This window comes from Pan troglodytes, chromosome 1 (assembly GCF_028858775.2).
Source record: "Pan troglodytes isolate AG18354 chromosome 1, NHGRI_mPanTro3-v2.0_pri, whole genome shotgun sequence".
Taxonomy (NCBI): Eukaryota; Metazoa; Chordata; class Mammalia; order Primates; family Hominidae; genus Pan; species Pan troglodytes.
In genome coordinates this window covers 88,355,280-88,372,050 of record NC_072398.2, presented here as the reverse complement: position 1 = coordinate 88,372,050, position 16,771 = coordinate 88,355,280, and the positions used below count along the sequence as shown (strand labels likewise).

General features: G+C 42.4%; 1 protein-coding gene across 7 annotated transcripts in view; it reads right to left on the bottom strand.

Annotated features, from left to right (window-relative positions):
* CD244 (CD244 molecule) overlaps nucleotides 1-16,771 on the bottom strand; it is a 32,762-nt gene that overhangs the window by 6,640 nt on the left and 9,351 nt on the right. For 3 of the 7 annotated variants that reach the window (XR_001710563.4, XM_016930600.4, XM_063796164.1), the window contains exons 2-5: nucleotides 4,775-5,092; nucleotides 4,401-4,676; nucleotides 2,124-2,234; nucleotides 1,636-1,703 (exon numbers count right to left, since the gene is read on the bottom strand). Coding sequence is in view for 4 of the 7 variants with exons in the window: in XM_016930600.4 (XP_016786089.2) it covers nucleotides 1,636-1,703; nucleotides 2,124-2,234; nucleotides 4,401-4,676; nucleotides 4,775-5,092 (773 nt within the window). In the remaining 3 variants the exon portion in view is untranslated. Of the gene's footprint in view, nucleotides 1-1,635; nucleotides 1,704-2,004; nucleotides 2,235-4,400; nucleotides 4,677-4,774; nucleotides 5,093-5,769; nucleotides 5,923-16,771 lie in introns of all 7 variants that reach the window. The other 4 variants (XR_010152152.1, XR_010152151.1, XM_063796163.1 and 1 more) reach the window with 3 other exon arrangements.

The window sequence follows — 16,771 nt, the reverse complement described above, 5'->3', positions numbered from 1 at the left end:
TCATGCTGCTGGCCACTGAAAGCATATTGCCAGTTTGGGTTCTACTGGGAGCCAGTGGAGGCAGCAGGGTTCATTAGGCAAGGTGCAAGCAAAATTCCTGGAAGCAAGAAGAAGCTAAGAGAAGCAGAGAACTGTCAGCTGTCCTTAGAGGCTGGGGAGTCATGGGCATCTGACAATGTCAATAACTTCATTTGTGTTTTAAAATACTGCAGGAGTTTGTTGCTTTTCTCTCCCATCCAGACCCGTGTGAAGTGTCTCTAGAAAGATTAGAGCTGGGTCTCAAAGTGAGACCACATGAAACTTGAGATTTAGGCCTTCAAATTGGAGCCCTGAGACAATAGGGAGAGGCCAGAGAGGGCTGAGGCCAGGCAGGGAGGAGCTCTTGAGTCGGAAGAAGTAAGCTAATAGGCCTGAATCCCAAAGAGGTTTCCTTTGCTCTAAGTTGTTTTTCCTCCTGTGGTCTCCTAATCTCAAGTCATCTTCTTTTTGGAAAAATAGATTATTTTTAGCAAGCACCCGGGCATCACTGGCTGTGGGTAGATTCACATGCTCTCAGGAATTTGTACCAGAGTCTGGTAGCAGTGAGAGAAACAAAGTCCCCTTTTATTTTTCACATTCCAATAGCCGCTGCTTTATTTTTCACATTCCCATAGCCACTGCTGGGGCAAAAATAAATAAATAAAGATAAAAATAAAAAAACAGGCATGGGGAGCTGCTCTAACAGCCTCTGAACCCAGAGGCATCTGGGAGAGGATGCTTGCCTGCTCTGCGAGGCTGCACAGGGCCTCACGTATGTGGCCAGCGCGGAAGAGCCCCACCACATGTGCTTCCTGCGTGCTGCTGGGTCTCCACAGCAAAGCGCCAGGGGGCAGTGGAAAGAAGGCACTTCCGCCCCACTTCACCCACCCTGCCCCACTTCCTGCCAGCAGTTTGGTAGGCTCCATCAGAGCTTTTCCCCTGGGCCTGTCACCACATCTGCCCTAAGCAAGACACAGCAGTTGGGGCATCTGCAGGCCCTCTGCAATTTCCTCCTCTTCTAATTCTTGGATGACAGGCAGAGTTGGCCACTGCCTGCTGCAAAGAGCAGGCGAGAGGCTCCTGGAGGAGCCCACTCAGGCTGGTGGGCTTTGTGCCAGGCTGGTTACTCTCTCTAGTACCTCAGCCACACTCAGGCCTCTTCTTCCAAAAGGCTGTGAATGCAGCCTATTGAGCCAGCTACAAAACTATTATGCTTTGGCTGGTCACACTTCCCAGCCTGTGTCACCATTAAGGGACTCATGAATGTAAGCCCTGACTCATTAGGAAAAAGAATTTGTGGTCAGACAACAAATACCACAGCAGCACTCTGCCTCTGTCATTGATTTCTGTTGTGCTCCATCCCTTCTCAGCAGGTGCAATTCTGCACCAAGATGCCCCTTCAGCCTCCCTTTCATCTCCTCTGCTCCTTTTGTTTCCTCTTTTCCTCCATCACCAGAACTAGGAAGCAGGTGGAGAAAAGATAGATGGGGAAGGGCTGAGGGTCACATCAAAAGGACAGTCGTTCAGTCCTTTTTGTCCCTCTGCTCTGAATAACCATCATTGAAAGAGCATTTTCCAAGCCAGTTGAGAGAGACCCCAGCCTCCGGGATGACATACTTGATTTCTCCTGGTTTTCAGATCCTTGACATCTTCGTAAATTGTCAAAAATTCCTTGGGACTGGTCTCTGAGGGAGGAAGAAAACAAAGAGCATAGCTGCAGAAACCTCCAGAAGGGCTTTTGCTTCTAACAGGTCCCACCTCCACCCCAAATGGCCAAACCTTAAAAAAGGTTCTAGAAAGGAGGCAGGTTAATGCTCTTCCCAGGAACCGCAAAGAGCACAGAGGCAGCAACCGAACTGCCCCTCCCACACCTCCTCCCAAACCAGCTGTCTACAGGGAAATCTGCGCATTGGGATCAGAAGGCATGAACTGGGAGAGAGAGCCTAGCAGCCTGCTTGCCCCCCGCCACCACGCACACAAACATACCAAAGCTCGTTGAGGAAAAGGAGATGCTGTGCTCCCAGACACATCCCACTGGACGCAGGACAAAGTCACAGGATCCAAGGCCTCAGGCAGGAGCACCACCCCAAGGACCTTCCACTCACCTGACTGCTTCCCCTTCCTCTTTCTCCTCCGCACACAGAAGCAGGCAAGGGTGCCAAGGAACAGTGTGCTTAGAATCACGATGATCACCAAAAACGGCCAAAATCTGAATTCTGAGGAATACAGAAGGCGTGAGAACTGAGCTGTCAGCTCGCTCTCTTCTTCCTTCCCACCTGCCTGCTGCAGGGGCTGCCTCAAAACCCACTTTTCTCTGTGTTGTGGCTGATTGCCTCACGCTCTGTGAACTCACGGTCAAGGTTTTCTCTTTGCTCATTTGGTTAACCTCCTCTGAGTGATGCCAAGAGCATAGATATATCAGACAGGCCTGGCTCAAATTCTAACCCTGTGAGCTCTGCACTATTTATTTAACCTCTCTGGGCCTCTCAAGTCATCTTATTTTTGGAAGATGCCTCAGAGCCTCTTAGATTTTCTCACCTGTAAAAGGGGATAACGTTATCTACCTATAGGGGTTAATTACATGATCTAATACAGTTGCCCTCCAAAGTTTTGAGTTCCACAATGTGGATTCAATGAATTGTGGATCCAGAATATTCAGGGAAAAAAAATGCATCTGTATTGAATATGTAGAGGCCTTTTTCCTTGTCATTATTCCCTAAACAATACAGTATAACAACTATTTAAATAGCATTTACATTGTATCAGGCATTATAACTAATTTAGAGGTGACTTAAGTAAGGTATACAGAAGGATGTGCCTAGGTTATATGCAAAAACTGCACCTGTTTATGCCAGGGACTTAAACATTCGTGGATCTTGGCATCTGTGGTTGCGAGGTGGGTCCTGGAACCAATTCGTCATGGATACTGAGGGACATGTAGCACAACAAATGTTACATTTATCCATTCCTTTGTTTTTAACTCAAAAAATACTCATTGTACAGGCAAGTTTTCCGTCTCACTTTTCCACTATTCCTTCCTTCATGGCTCTTCCTCATTTGAACTTCTACTTAAAAGATTTGTGTCACACATGTAGCCTGATATATAATCCAGCCAACAAGAGGCAGGAAAAGGAATTAAGTGTTCCAAGGGCTGACAAGTCTCTTTGCAAACATTATCTCATTTACTCTTAACAGCAATCCTGTGAGGTACTTATTATCACCCCCATTTTACTCAAGGGGGGAAGAAAATTGAGGCTCAGAGAGGTTAATAAATCTGCCAGAGATCACAGAGCTTCTTTTTTTTTTTTTTTTTTTTTAAATAGAGATGGGATTACACCATATTGTCCAGGCTGGTCTCAAACACCTGGACTCAAGTGATCCACCTGCCTCAGCCTCCCAAAGTGCTAGGATTACATGTGTGAGCCACCACACCTGACCTCTAAGATATCACAGAGCTTCTGAATGATGAAGCCGGTGTCCTAGTTCAGTGGCGCGATCTTGACTCACTGCAACCTCCGCCTCCTGGGTTCAAGCGATTCTCCTGCCTCAGCCTCCTGAGTAGCTGAGATTACAGGTGCCCACCAACACACCCAGCTAATTTTTTGTATTTTTAGTAGAGACAGGGTTTCACCATGTTGGCCAGGCTGGTCTCAAACTCCTGACCTTGTGATCCACCCACCTCAGCCTCCCAAAGTGCTGGGATTACAGGCATGAGCCACTGCGCCCGGCCTGCCTCAGTCTTGTTTCTTTTTTGTCCACAAGTAGTTATTTGTGTTGCCCCATTTGGCTATAAGTTCCTTATGAATGAGAGCTGTATGGTTTTTTTTTCCTATAATGCCCATGCTGCTGGCACATTAAGTCCCTGTTTATGTAATAAAAAGTTGTGGAAAGTTAACTCAGGTAACTCTTAGGATGAGCATAAGCAACAGCCCAAGAACTCATCTAGGTATCCCTGGGGTCATCCTGATGCTCCTGCTCCAGGCTACTGCTGCACAGTGTAGTTACCTCTTGAACTATGTGGCTTGGAGAAAGTTATCACTCAAGAGGAGAGGACAGTTCTCCATCAGCCTCTCCCAGGAAGAAAATAATGTTCAGGAGCCATTTCAGGACTGTCACTCACCAAACAACTATGCCCTCCCTCTGCAGAAGAAAAGCTTGCATCTCCCAGAAGGAAATAGGGATAACATTTTTTTCCAGAGTAGGATAGGCCTAGCTTTACAGGAACTGTGTGCCTGGAGGCCAGGGCTACCCTGGGAAGGGCTACAAGGCACTGGGAGAGGAGGCCAAGGGATTTTATCTCATACCACATCTGTCTTGCACATGAGCCTGGTTGCGGGGTCCAAACCTTCAGCGCTTGTTATAGCCCAGTGTGTTCCACTTACCCTGATGGGCATTCTGACAGTCCTGAGTGAGATTCAGGGTGTGGCTTTCCCAGCTAACAGGATTGCTGACATTGCAGGTATATGTGTGCGTGCCATCAATGTCAACCTCCTCCTCCAGGTGGGTGAGGTTCCCTGCTGTCTGGATCAGCTTGCTCCCTCTGTACCAAGCATAGGTCACATTGCCATCCCTGGAGACCAAGCAAGACAGAGCCACTTGGCATCTCCCTCTGTCCAGGATCTTCCCCTGCCCCTGTAGGCGGGGTTTCTCAACTTTATCTGGAAGCAGAGATTCTGATCAGAAAGGCATTGGAAATACAGAAATTAGAGGCCTATAGGAATCAGAGAGGGCAGTATGAACAGTCCTGGAGACTTACCAAATACAAAAACCTGGAACGTGGCTGTCTGAACTTTTCCAAATATACTGGTGACCTCCAGGCAGTAGAGGCCACTGTCCTGCTGCTGAGCTGCCTTGATGAGAAGACTCAAGTTCTTGACTGTAAAACTGAATCTATCATTGGAAGTATTGGAAGGCAAAGAGCCATTCTCCCACTTCAATATGTGATGATATTCATTTTGTGAGGGCAGCCACATCTTCCATTCAATGTTGTCAACCTTCGTCTGTGTGCTGTTTGGTTGTAACTGAAGAGGCACTCCCGAGATGCTAACCACATTGTCAGCTGATCCCTGGCATCCTAGGAAAGAGAACCCAAGCTGAAAGTAGCGGGAAGAGTGTCAGGCCTGAGCAATGTGGGCAGCTGGATGTGACTTCCCTTAAGCCAATGGGGTGGGGATGAGTATGAGGAGCCCAGAACCTAGGAGCACCTTAAAGCGTATCCCCTCCATCTGCCTCCCCTTGTCCCCAAGCTCTGTGTCCCTAGTCTGAGGGATCCCATAGACCAATAGCTAAAATCTTGAGTACTTACTATGTGACAGGCAGGTTTCACACTTTATACATTTTAACTATTTAAGTTAAAAGGTATGATGAGTTAAAAGAATGATGAGCCTGAAACCTAGTCAGTTTGGTGTTATGTTTTTGTTTTCTTTTGTTTTGTTTTCTAGAGACAGGGTCTCACTCTGTCACCCAGGCTGGAGTGCAGTGGCGCAATCACAGCTCACTGCAGCCTTGAACTCCTGGGCTTGAGGTGACCCTCCCACCTCAACCTCCCTAGTAGCTGGGAGTACAGGTGCTAGGGAGCTTATTTGTTTACTCTTTGTAAAGACAGCAGTTTGGCTTGAGAGGATAAATTCTTAACCATGATGCTATAAATACCACATCTAAGGTGACTCCCTCCAAGCAGTGCTGAGGCAACTACTAATGGCAAGTAGTGACTGTTGGAAATTCTGAATGGTCAGGCCCAGGAAGACTAACCGTCCAAGCTGAACTCATGGCCCCTCAACCATCCTCTCAGAGAGCTGAATACATAATCCTCTCTCGTGGCACTTGGTTCATTGGATTTTGGTCATTACTTATTGATGTTTGCCAGTTTTTCAGTGATCAGAAAGTCTTCACAAAAATTTCTCCCTAGAAAACAATTTTAAAAATAAAACTACACTTCCCAGGCAGATCCCAGCACTTCCCTCTCAAAGAATCAAGATGAAACCTAATGAATATGGGGCTGTGACAACCTAGAGCAATTCTGTGCAGTCAGTGTACAAAACTGGAAGTTCCTACAGCCATTTTTGGCAACAAAGCTATGTGGCATGGCCCAGCAGGTGCAGGAAATTAAAAAGTCTCTCTGGGTGAGTTGGGGAGGCTCAGGGAGGATTTGGAAGAGAAAATAGGAGATGGGGAGAGTTTTACAAGTGGCTCCGTTAAAATGGAGGCTATTAAGAAGAGAGCAATGGAGACAGAGGGGTTTTTATATGTCCAGTGCATTATGAATGCAGTCTCTCCAAGCCACAGCTTCACCCTGGCATTTTCTCAAGAGACTAAGTAAATAATTAAAGGACTTGTAATACTATTTGTTTGATGAAATATGTTTCTTTGATCTTGATGCTCCTAAGACTAAAACACATAGGTTCCCATTTATATTTATATGACTTGTACTGGCTCTGCCCATTAGCAAACCAAAAGCTTCTCAAAAGCAGAGACTGTGCTGTGCATCTCTGTGTCTCTGTCTCCTACGATCCTAGCACTATTTATAAGAACAAGTCAACCTACCAAATATTGCACAAAGACCCTGAGAACAAAGGTGAATGGAAAAAATCATTACTAAACCTACAAGGAGGACATATACTGTCTTCATCAATTATTCAGTCCTTACTGAGTCCCACTGTAATCCAGCCCCTGAAGAGGCAGGGCCTCTTCACGTATAAGGCATGATTCCTGACTCCAGAGAGTTTGTGATCTGGAAACAGAACACTTTCATTCTACAGCATCCCCTTAATTGTTGAGATAAAAAATCATCTAAGGAATTCTAATTATGTAATGAAAATCCAGGTTAAGACATGCTAACCAATCCTCCCACTAAAAATAGCTAGAAGAAAAATGAACAACATGTAGAAGCACATTGTTAAAGTTATCAGAGAGTTTATAAAGCAGTGAAAAATTATGGGGCCAATATCTGGAAGAAGGAAATTCAGAGAGGTGAGATCAGCATTTCTGACTGTTGTTCCCTGGAGGCATCTTCTGATTCCATAAATGGCAGCTGAAAGGCTGAGAAGCTGAGCAGAGCTCACAATAAAACTCAAGGAACTAAGAGAACATGAAGTTCAGGTCCCTGCTATTAGAAAGCGGGTATACCTAAAATCCATCAGTGTTGAGGTTGGTACCACAGAGGGCTATACCCAAAGAGTAAGAGTGAACGAGAAATGAACAGCCCTCACAGGATCTGAAGCTCAGTTTTGAATCATCACAACCCTGGATTGAACTAATGATCTGGAATCTCTAGTAGCCCTAACCTGGCTGCCAACTAGAGGCAAATATAAGTTATGACTAAAGGAAAATAACATCAACCAGAGCATTAAATTATTTCTAGAATGTTTCATACACAATATCCAAAATGAAGTATAAGAAAAGGAAACATCTCCAAAAACCAACAGAAGAATAGAGACAACAGAAACCAACAAACAGGGCATCTACATAATAGAGTTGTCAGTCATAAACTTTAAAGTAATCATGTCTAATATGTTCAAGGAAATAAAACATAAGTTTAAGAATTTCAGCAGAGAACTAGCGTGATAGAATGCAAAAATACCATGTCCTTGCAATATGACTTTACAGCTCCTTCTGTTATCAAGAAATGGGGTTCATTTCCCTGTCTCTTGGAACTGGGCTGGTCTTCACGATGAAACGCAGCAAAAATGATGTTCTGCCAGTTCTAAGCCTAGATCTGAAAAGGCATTGCACATTTCTACTTGTTCTCTTGGAACCTCATCTGGCTGACCTGTGAACAAGCCTAAAATAGCCTGCTGGAGAATAAGATATCACATGATACAGAGATAAACCAACACAGCTAAGGCCATTCTAAATCAGCCACCCCTGGCCTGGTGCGGTGGCTCATGCCCGTAATTCCAGCACTTTGGGAGGCCAAGGCGGGCAGATCACTCAAGGTCGGGAGTTCGAGACCACCCTGGCCAACATGGTAAAACCTCGTCTCTACTAACAATACAAAAATTAGCCAGGCTTGGTGGCACACGCTTGTAACCCCAGCTACTTGGGAGTCTGAGGCACGAGAACTGCTTGAACCCGGGAGATGGAGCTTGCAGTGAGCCGAGATATCATGCCACTGCACTCTAGCCTGCATGACAGAGCAAGACTTAATCTCAAAAAACAATAAAAAATACATAAATGAATCAGCCACCCGTGGCCAGTCTGGCAGCTGACCACACATGCATGACTGATGCAAGAGGAAACCAAAAGAACCACCTAGCTGAGCCCAGCCCAAATTGCCAACTAGCAGAATCACTAACTAAATAGGTAGTTGTTTTAAACTACTGGATTTTGGAGTAGGTCATTATGCAGCAATAGTTACCTGAAATTGGATTTTTTTTAGAGAATTCAATGAAAATTACAGAAATAAAATGTAAAATAACTGTAAAACAAACTCAATTGAAAGGTTAAAAAGGCCATTTAGATGCCATTGAAAAGAGAATTAGAAAACTGTTATAAAATATCCAGAGTGAAGTAAAGAAAAACAAAAGGATAAAAATACACAAGAAGGAGTGTAAGAGATATTTGAGATATAGCAAAAACAAAACAAAACCCCTAAAATAAGTGTAATTGGAAAGCAAGGAGACGGGAGAGGAAAGAGGAACTAAGCAAAAGAGATAACAGATAAGAATTTCCCAAAACTGACAAAAGCCATCAAGATAGATTTGTAAAATGTGTTACAAACCCCAAGCAAGATCAAAACAAACCAACAAGCTGGGCACGGTGGCTCACGCCTGTAATCCCAGCACTTTGGGAGGCCCAGGTGGATGGATCACCTGACGTCAGGAGTTTGAGACCAGCCTGGCCAATATGACAAAATCCCATCTCTGCTAAAAATGCAAAAATTAGCCAGGTATGGTGGTGCACACCTGTAAGCCCAGCTACTTGGGAGGCTGAGGCAGGAGAATCGCTTGAATCCAGGAGGTGGAGGTTGCAGTGAGCCGAGATCACGCCACTGCACTCCAACCTGGGCAACAAGAGTGAAACTCTGTCTCAAAAAAAAAAAAAGAAAAAAAACAAGCCAATGAACAAAAGACAACCTCTCAATACATCAAAAAAATTATGGAAACCAAAGATAAATAGAAAAATCGTAAAATAGCCAGAGTGGGGGAAAACTAAATTCCCTTCACAAAACAAACAACTTGGCTGACATTTCAGCAAAAATAATAAAAAGCAGATGATGGAATGGTATCTTTTTTTTTTTTCCATAGGTTATTGCGGTACAGGTGGTGTTTGGTTACAAGAGAAAGTTCATTAGAGGTGATTTGTGAGTCGGTGCACCCATCACCCGAGCAGTATACACTGCACTCTATTTATAGTCTTTTATCCCTCACTCCCCTCCCACTTTTCCTCCCAAGTCACCAAAGTCCACTGTATCATTCTTATGCCTTTGCGTCCTCGTAGCTTAACTCCCACGTATCAGTGAGAACATACGTTGTTTGGTTTTCCAAGGAATGATATATTTAAAGTGCTGAAAGAAAATAACTGCCTATCTAGAATTTCGGTACTTCAAAGATGAAAGCAGATGCAGTGGCTCATGCCTGTAATCCCCACACTTTGGGAGGCTGAAGCAGGTGAATCAGTTGAGGTCGGGAGTTGGAGACCAGGCTGGCCGACATGGCAAAACCCCATCTCGACTAAAAATACAAAAATTAGCTGAGCGTGGTGGCACGCGCCCGTAATCCCGGCTACTCAGGAGGCTGAGGCACGAGAATCACTTGAACCCAGGAAGTCAAGGCTGCAGCGAGCCAAGATGGTGCCACTCCCCTCCTGCCTGGGCAACAAAGTGAGACTGTCTCAAAAAATAGTAGTAATTTTTTAAATGAAGCTGAAATAAAGACATTTTTAGAAAAAATTAAAAACAGAAAGAATTTGTCACAAAAAGGCCTGCAGTAAAGGAAATACCAAAGGATGTTCTTTAGATATAAAGAAAATGGAAACTCAGGCACAAGAAGTGAAGAACAATAGAAACAGATGTAATTTGTGACAATAAAAGTGGGGGGATAGAGCTGTATAGGACTTTTCTATAGTATTGAGGCTGAATTGGCATCAATTCAAACTATATTGTTGGAGGTATTCATTGTAATACCTGTGGTAACCATTGAGAAAATAACAAAATGTACAGAAAAAAAAAATGAGAAGGGAATCAAAAAGATGCAGCACAAAAATATCAATTAAATACAAAAAAAGGCAGTAACTGAGAAAATGAACAAAAAGGACATAAGATGTATAAAAAATATACAGAAATAGAAGGAAATGTCATCATTATAAAAGAACCAATTAAGTAGGAATAAACAATCATCTTCAGTTTCTATGCATATAACAAGTTTAAAATATATAAAATAAAATTTGATAGAACTAAAAGGAGAAGTAAATCCACAACTATAGTTGGAGAGTTTTATTACATCTGTCTCTCTAGCTGCTACAAGAAGCACACAAAAAAATCAATAAGGCTATAAGAATTTGAAGATCATTAAACCAATATATATATTAATTGTATATAAAACAATTCTCCTAACAATTGCAGAATACATATTCTTTTCAAGTGCACATGCAATATTTACCAAAGTATTATCATATGCTGTGCATTAAAACAAGTGTCAACAAAGTTCAAAGTATTGAAATCATACCAATTATGCCCTCTAAGCACAGTAGAATTAAACAAAAAATCAATAACAGAAAAATAACCAGAAAATCTCTGAATGTTTAAAACATAAGAAACATATTTCTAAAAACCCATGAGTCAAAGAATAAATCAAATGAAATTTGGGAAATATTTAGAGCTAAGTGATAATGAGTATCAAATGTGCAATATAGCTAAGGCAGTGTTTAGAGGGAAATTTATAACTTTAAATTTGTATATTGGAAAAGAAAGTTTGCAAGTCAATAATGCAAGATTCAATCTCAAGAAACCAAAGAAAAAGAAATAGTAATTCAAATAATGATGATGATGATGATGATGATAATCCAGAGAAAGGAGAAAGGAGAAAGTAAATGTAAGAGCTAACCTCAATAAAATAAAAAGCAAATATACAATAGAGAAAATTAGCAAAGCCAAAAGTAAATTCATTAAATAAAATTGTTAAAATGTATATACCTGGTGCTTTGGAGGTGCCTTCACCACCTAGAGTCTCTTGCTATCAACCGTAGTCAACCCCACCATGTTCATTAATATAGCAGTTGACCATGAACCCTTGGACCGTGTCTCCTTGGAGCTGTTTGCACATAAAGTTCCAAAGACAGCAGAAAACATTTGTGTTCTGAGCACTAGAGAGAAATGATTTGGTTACAAGAGCTCCTGCTCTCACAGGATTATTGCAGAACTTATGTGTCAGGATGTTGACATCACACACCATAATGGCACTGGTGGCAAGTTCATCTATGGGGTGAAATTTGATGGTGAGAACTTCATCCTGAAGCATACAGGTCTTGGCATCTTGTCCATGGCAAATGCTGGACCCAACACAAATAGTTTCCAGTTTTTCATCTACATTGCCGAGACTGAATGGATGGATGGCAAGCGTGTGGTATTTGGCAAGTTGAAAGGGGGCATGAATATTGTAGACACCATGGAACCCTTTGGGTCCAGGAATGGCAAGACCAGCAAGAAGATTACCATTGCTGAGTGTAGACAACTCTAATCTGATATGAATCAAAAGACCCTCATTTCAGAGAAATTCCTGCCTCAGATTCTAGAGAAAGAAATGCTACACAGAGAGACCAAGAAGAATCTGAACAGACAGGCCTTGCTGGGTTTCTCCACTCAGCCTGTTAGTATGGAATCATACTCTTTTCGTCCAGTCACATTTCTACAAGGTTGTTGGTCATGCCTATGAAGTGAAGTCTCCATAAAAACCCAAGAGGACTGGGCTTGGAGAGCCTCCAGATAGCTGGAGATTCCTGGCAGGCAGTGTGCCCAGGGAAGGCATGGAAGCTTCGTGTCCCTTCCCCCATACCTTGCCCTATGCCATCTCTTCATCTGTATCCTTTGTAATATCTCTTATAATAGAACAGCAAACATCATAAATGTTTCCCTGGTTTACGTGAGCCACTCCAGCAGATTAATTGAACCCAAGGAGGGGGTTGTGAGAACCCCAAGTGGAAGCTGGTTGGTCCGAAGTTCTGGAGGCCCAGACTTACAACTGGTGTGGTGGAGGGGTGGTGTTGGGGACTGAGCCCCCAGCCTCTGTGGTCTGACACTCTCTCCAGTTAGTGTCTGAACTGAATTGGAGAACACCCAGCTGGTGTCCACTGCAGAATACATTATTCAGTTTGCTGTGAGGAGAAATCCACCTCCCTGCATTTGGTCACAGAAGTCTTCTATGTTGATGATTGTTATTATTTTGATGTGGGAGCAGAGGAAAAACATGGTTGGAGAGGTTTGTTCAAAACAACAAACATTCACATTTGTACCCATCTCTTTCTTTTTTTTTTGTTTTTGTTTTACTTTAAGTTCTGGGATACGTATGCAGAACATGCAGATTTGTTACGTAGGTATACGTGTGCCATGGTGGTTTGCTGCACCTATCAACCCATCATCTAGGTTTTAAGCCCCACATGCATTAGGTATTTGTCCTAATGCCTCCCTCCCCTTGCCCCTCACCCACTAACAGGCCCTGGTGTGTGATATTCCCGTCCCTGTGCCCATATGTTCTCATTGTTCAACTCCCACTTTGAGTGAGAACACGTGGTGTTTGGTTTTCTGTTCCTGTGTTAGTTTGCTGAGAACGATGGCTTCCAGCTTCATCCATGTCCCTGCAAACTCAGGAACAGAAAAAGGATTCCATAATTACCTCTTTTAATCAACATTGTACTGGAGGTCATGGCTAGTTCAACAAAACAAGGAAAATAGTCAAAGGGAATAAAAATTAGAAATGAATATGTGAGGCTGGGCGCAGTGGCTCACGCCTGTAATCCCAGCACTTTGGGCAGCTCACCTGAGATCAGGAGTTCGAGACCAGCCTGGCCAACACAGTGAAACCCCATCTCTACTAAAAATACAAAAATTAGCCAGGCGGGTGGCAGTCACCTGAAATCCCAGCTGCTCGGGAGGCTGAGGCAGGAGAATCGCTTGAACCCGGGAAGCGGAGGCTGCAGTGAGCCAAGATGGCACCATTGCACTCCAGCCTGGGCAACAAGAGCAAAACTCCATCTCAAAAAAAAAATGAATATGTGAAACTGTCATTATTCACAAACTATATACCTGTGTATATAGGAAACCAAGAGGACTATATGAAAAATTATTTGAGTGTAGAAGTCAATTTTGCAAAATTGCTAGATATAAGGTCAATATACAAAAATCATCTTTATTTCTATATATTAGTACAAACAGATAAAAATGAAATTTTGAAAACAATACTATTTACAGCAGCACAAAAAAGATAAAATATATAGAAATAATTTCAAGAAGAAATATTTAAGACCTATACACCTATTGCAACAAAAGATTGCTGAGAAAAAATCAAAGAGCTAAATAAACAGGAGACTATACCATGGTTTTTATTGGAAGACTTAATATTGCTAAGATGTCAATTCTTCCTAAATTAATTTATAGATTCAATAGAATTCCAATAAAAATTATTGCAGGTTATTTTTATAGAAATTAACAAGTTGATTCTAAAACTTATATGAAAATGTAAAAGACACAGAATAGCCAAGGCAATCTTGAAGAAGAACAAAGCTAGAAGGTTTTCACTACCTAATATCAAGATATATTGTAAAACTTCAGAAATTAAGATAGCATTCCAGTATTGCAAGGATTGAAAAGTAGTCGATGGAATATAATAGTCTAGAAATAGACCCTGTGTGTGGGAAAAACACTAACTGTTTTTCCTCTGGTTTCACACCACAACAATCAACACAGAAGACTTCTGTGACCAACGTGTGGGGAGTTTCCCACGTGCCAAGCAAGCAATCAGCTCTTCAGTGGACACCAACTGGATGTCCTCTAATTCAGTTCAATTCTGACACTATCTACCTGTAGATATCCACCAGATGCCAACTGCAAGCTCCAGATTGTTTTACCTGCGCTTCTGACCAACTAGCTATAAACTGGGTTTCCCGTTATTCCCTCCTTGGGTTCAATTAATTTGCTAGATGGCTCACAGAACTCAGGGAAACACATTCACTGGATTATTATAAAGGTTATTACAAAGGGTACATATGAAGAGATGCATAGGACAAGGTGTGGGGGAAGGGATACAGAGTTTCCATGCCTTCCCAGGGCGTGCCACCCTCCAGGAACCTCCGCATGTTTAGCTCTCTGAACCTTGTTCTTTGGGTTTTTATGGAGGCCTCAATAAATGGGAATGATTGACCACTGGCCATCGGTGATCATCTTAACCTTCAATCCCTCTCCTTTTCCTGGAGGTTGGGGACGGGCTCAGAGTCCAATATTCCAACCCTGCGTTGGTCTTTCTGGTGACCGGCCCCTATCCCGAAGCTGCCTACAGGCTGCCAGCCATCGGTCACCTCATTAGCCTACAAAAAGACATCACTTCGGAATTTCTAAAAATTTTAGGAGTTGTATGCCAGGAAAGGAGGTTGAAAACCAAATACATATTTTACAATATCACACAAACCAACACATACTTGATCTTTTCAATAAATGGTGCTTGGTCATATTGATATCTATAAGGAAAAAAAACCTTGATATCTCCCTCATATCATATACAAAAATTAATTTAAAACAAATCATAAATTTAAATATGAAAGCTAAACTTATAAAGCTTCCAGGAAAAAGCACAAGAGAATATCTTCTACATCTTGAGATAGACAAATGTTTCCTTTTTTATTTTTACATTTTAATCTCTTTTTATGTTTATTTTGAGACCAGATTATGAGACTGGCTAATTTTTGCATTTTTGGTAGCGATAGAGTTTCACCATGTTGCCAAGGCTTGTCTTGAACTCCTGGGCTCAAGTGATCCACCCGCCTTGGCCTCCCAAAGCGCTGAGATTACAGGCATGAGCCACTGCACCCAGACAACAAATGTTTCTTTAACAGGACACACACACACACAAAAATAAATCACTAACCATAAAAGAATATTGATAAATTGGACTTCACTAAAACTTAGAACTTCTGTTTGGTGAAAGACAACATTGAGAGAGTGAGAAAGCAAGCCAAAGACTGGGAGAAAATGTTTGCAATACATATATTTGAAAAAGGGCTCATATCCAGAGTATATAAAGAATTCCATCAATAATAGACTGATGACAATAATAGACTGGAAATCAATAATACACTGATGACAATAATGACAAAAAAAGCAACAGACTTGGGCAGGCACTTTAGGAAAGAGAATATCCAATAGCCAATAGGCATGCAAAAGGGTGCCCAACAACATTAGTTATCAGAGAATAATGAGATTTCACATTCCCACCAAAATAGCTAACATTTAAAGGTCTGAAGGCTGGGCGAAGCGGCTCAAGCCTGTAATCCCAGCACTTTGGGAGGCCGAGGCGGGTGGATCGCTTGAGGCCAGGAGTTCGAGGCCAGCCTGGCCAACATGGTGAAACCCCATCTCTACTAAAAATGCAAAAATTAACAGAGCACGGTGGTGGCGCCTGTAATACCAGCTTCTTGGGAGTCTGAGGCAGGAGAATTGCTTGAACCCAGGAGGCAGAGGTTGCAGTGAGCCAAGATCACGCCACTGTACTCCAGCCTGGGTGACAGACTGAGACTTGGTCTCAAAAATAAATGTAAATAAATAAATGTGAAAATTCCAAGGGTTGACAGAGATGGGAGCAACTGAGATTCTCATTTATTGCTAGTGAGAGTGTAAATTGGTACCAGCACTTTGGAAAACTATTTTATGGTATCTTCTAAAACTAAACTTACATATACCCTTTGATCCAGAAGAATTTGTACACAAGAAAATCTGGGCCAGGCATGGTGGCTCATGCCTGTAATCCCAGCACTTTGGGAGGTCGAGGCAGGCGGATCACCTGAGGTCAGGAGTTTGAGACCAGCCTGGCCAACATGGTGAAACCCCATCTCAAAAAAAAGAAAAAAAATTAGCTGGGCGTGGCAGTGCACACCTGTAATCCCAGCTACTTGGAAGACTGAAGCAGGAGAATCACTTAAATCTGAGAGGCGGAGGTTGCAGTGAGCCAAGATCATGCCATTGCACTCCAGCCTGGGCAACAAGAGTGAAACTCCGTCTCAAAAAAAAAGAAAATCTGGTGTTTATATCCACTAAAAATATGTACAAGAGTGTTAATAATGGCTTTAGTCATAATAATTCAAAATGAGAAAAAACCCAAATGTCTATCATGATTAGATGAGCAAATAAATCATGTTATAGTCTTATAAGGAATATTACACAGCAATGAAAAAGAAAAGCTACTTTTCCTGGCAATAATGTGGATGGATCTCACCACAATGATGAGTATTAATGAAGCTAGACTCCAAAAAGTACATAGTGAATTATTTCACTGATATAAAGTTTAAAATCTGGAAAAACTAACATATGGTGAGAGAGGTTAGAATGTGATTACCCTTGCAGGAGGGGGGTTATCAACTTGAAGGGCCAAAAAGGAATGACTGGGTGCTAGAAATGTGTTACATCTTGATGTGGGTAGTTTTGATATGTACTTACACATATAAAAGTTCATCAAGCTGTTGATTTAAATTTTGTGCACACAGCTGTGAGTTGTATCTTGATAAAAAAGCAGAAAAAGAGTAATGACTACCTCTCACTCAACTGTTCTGACCA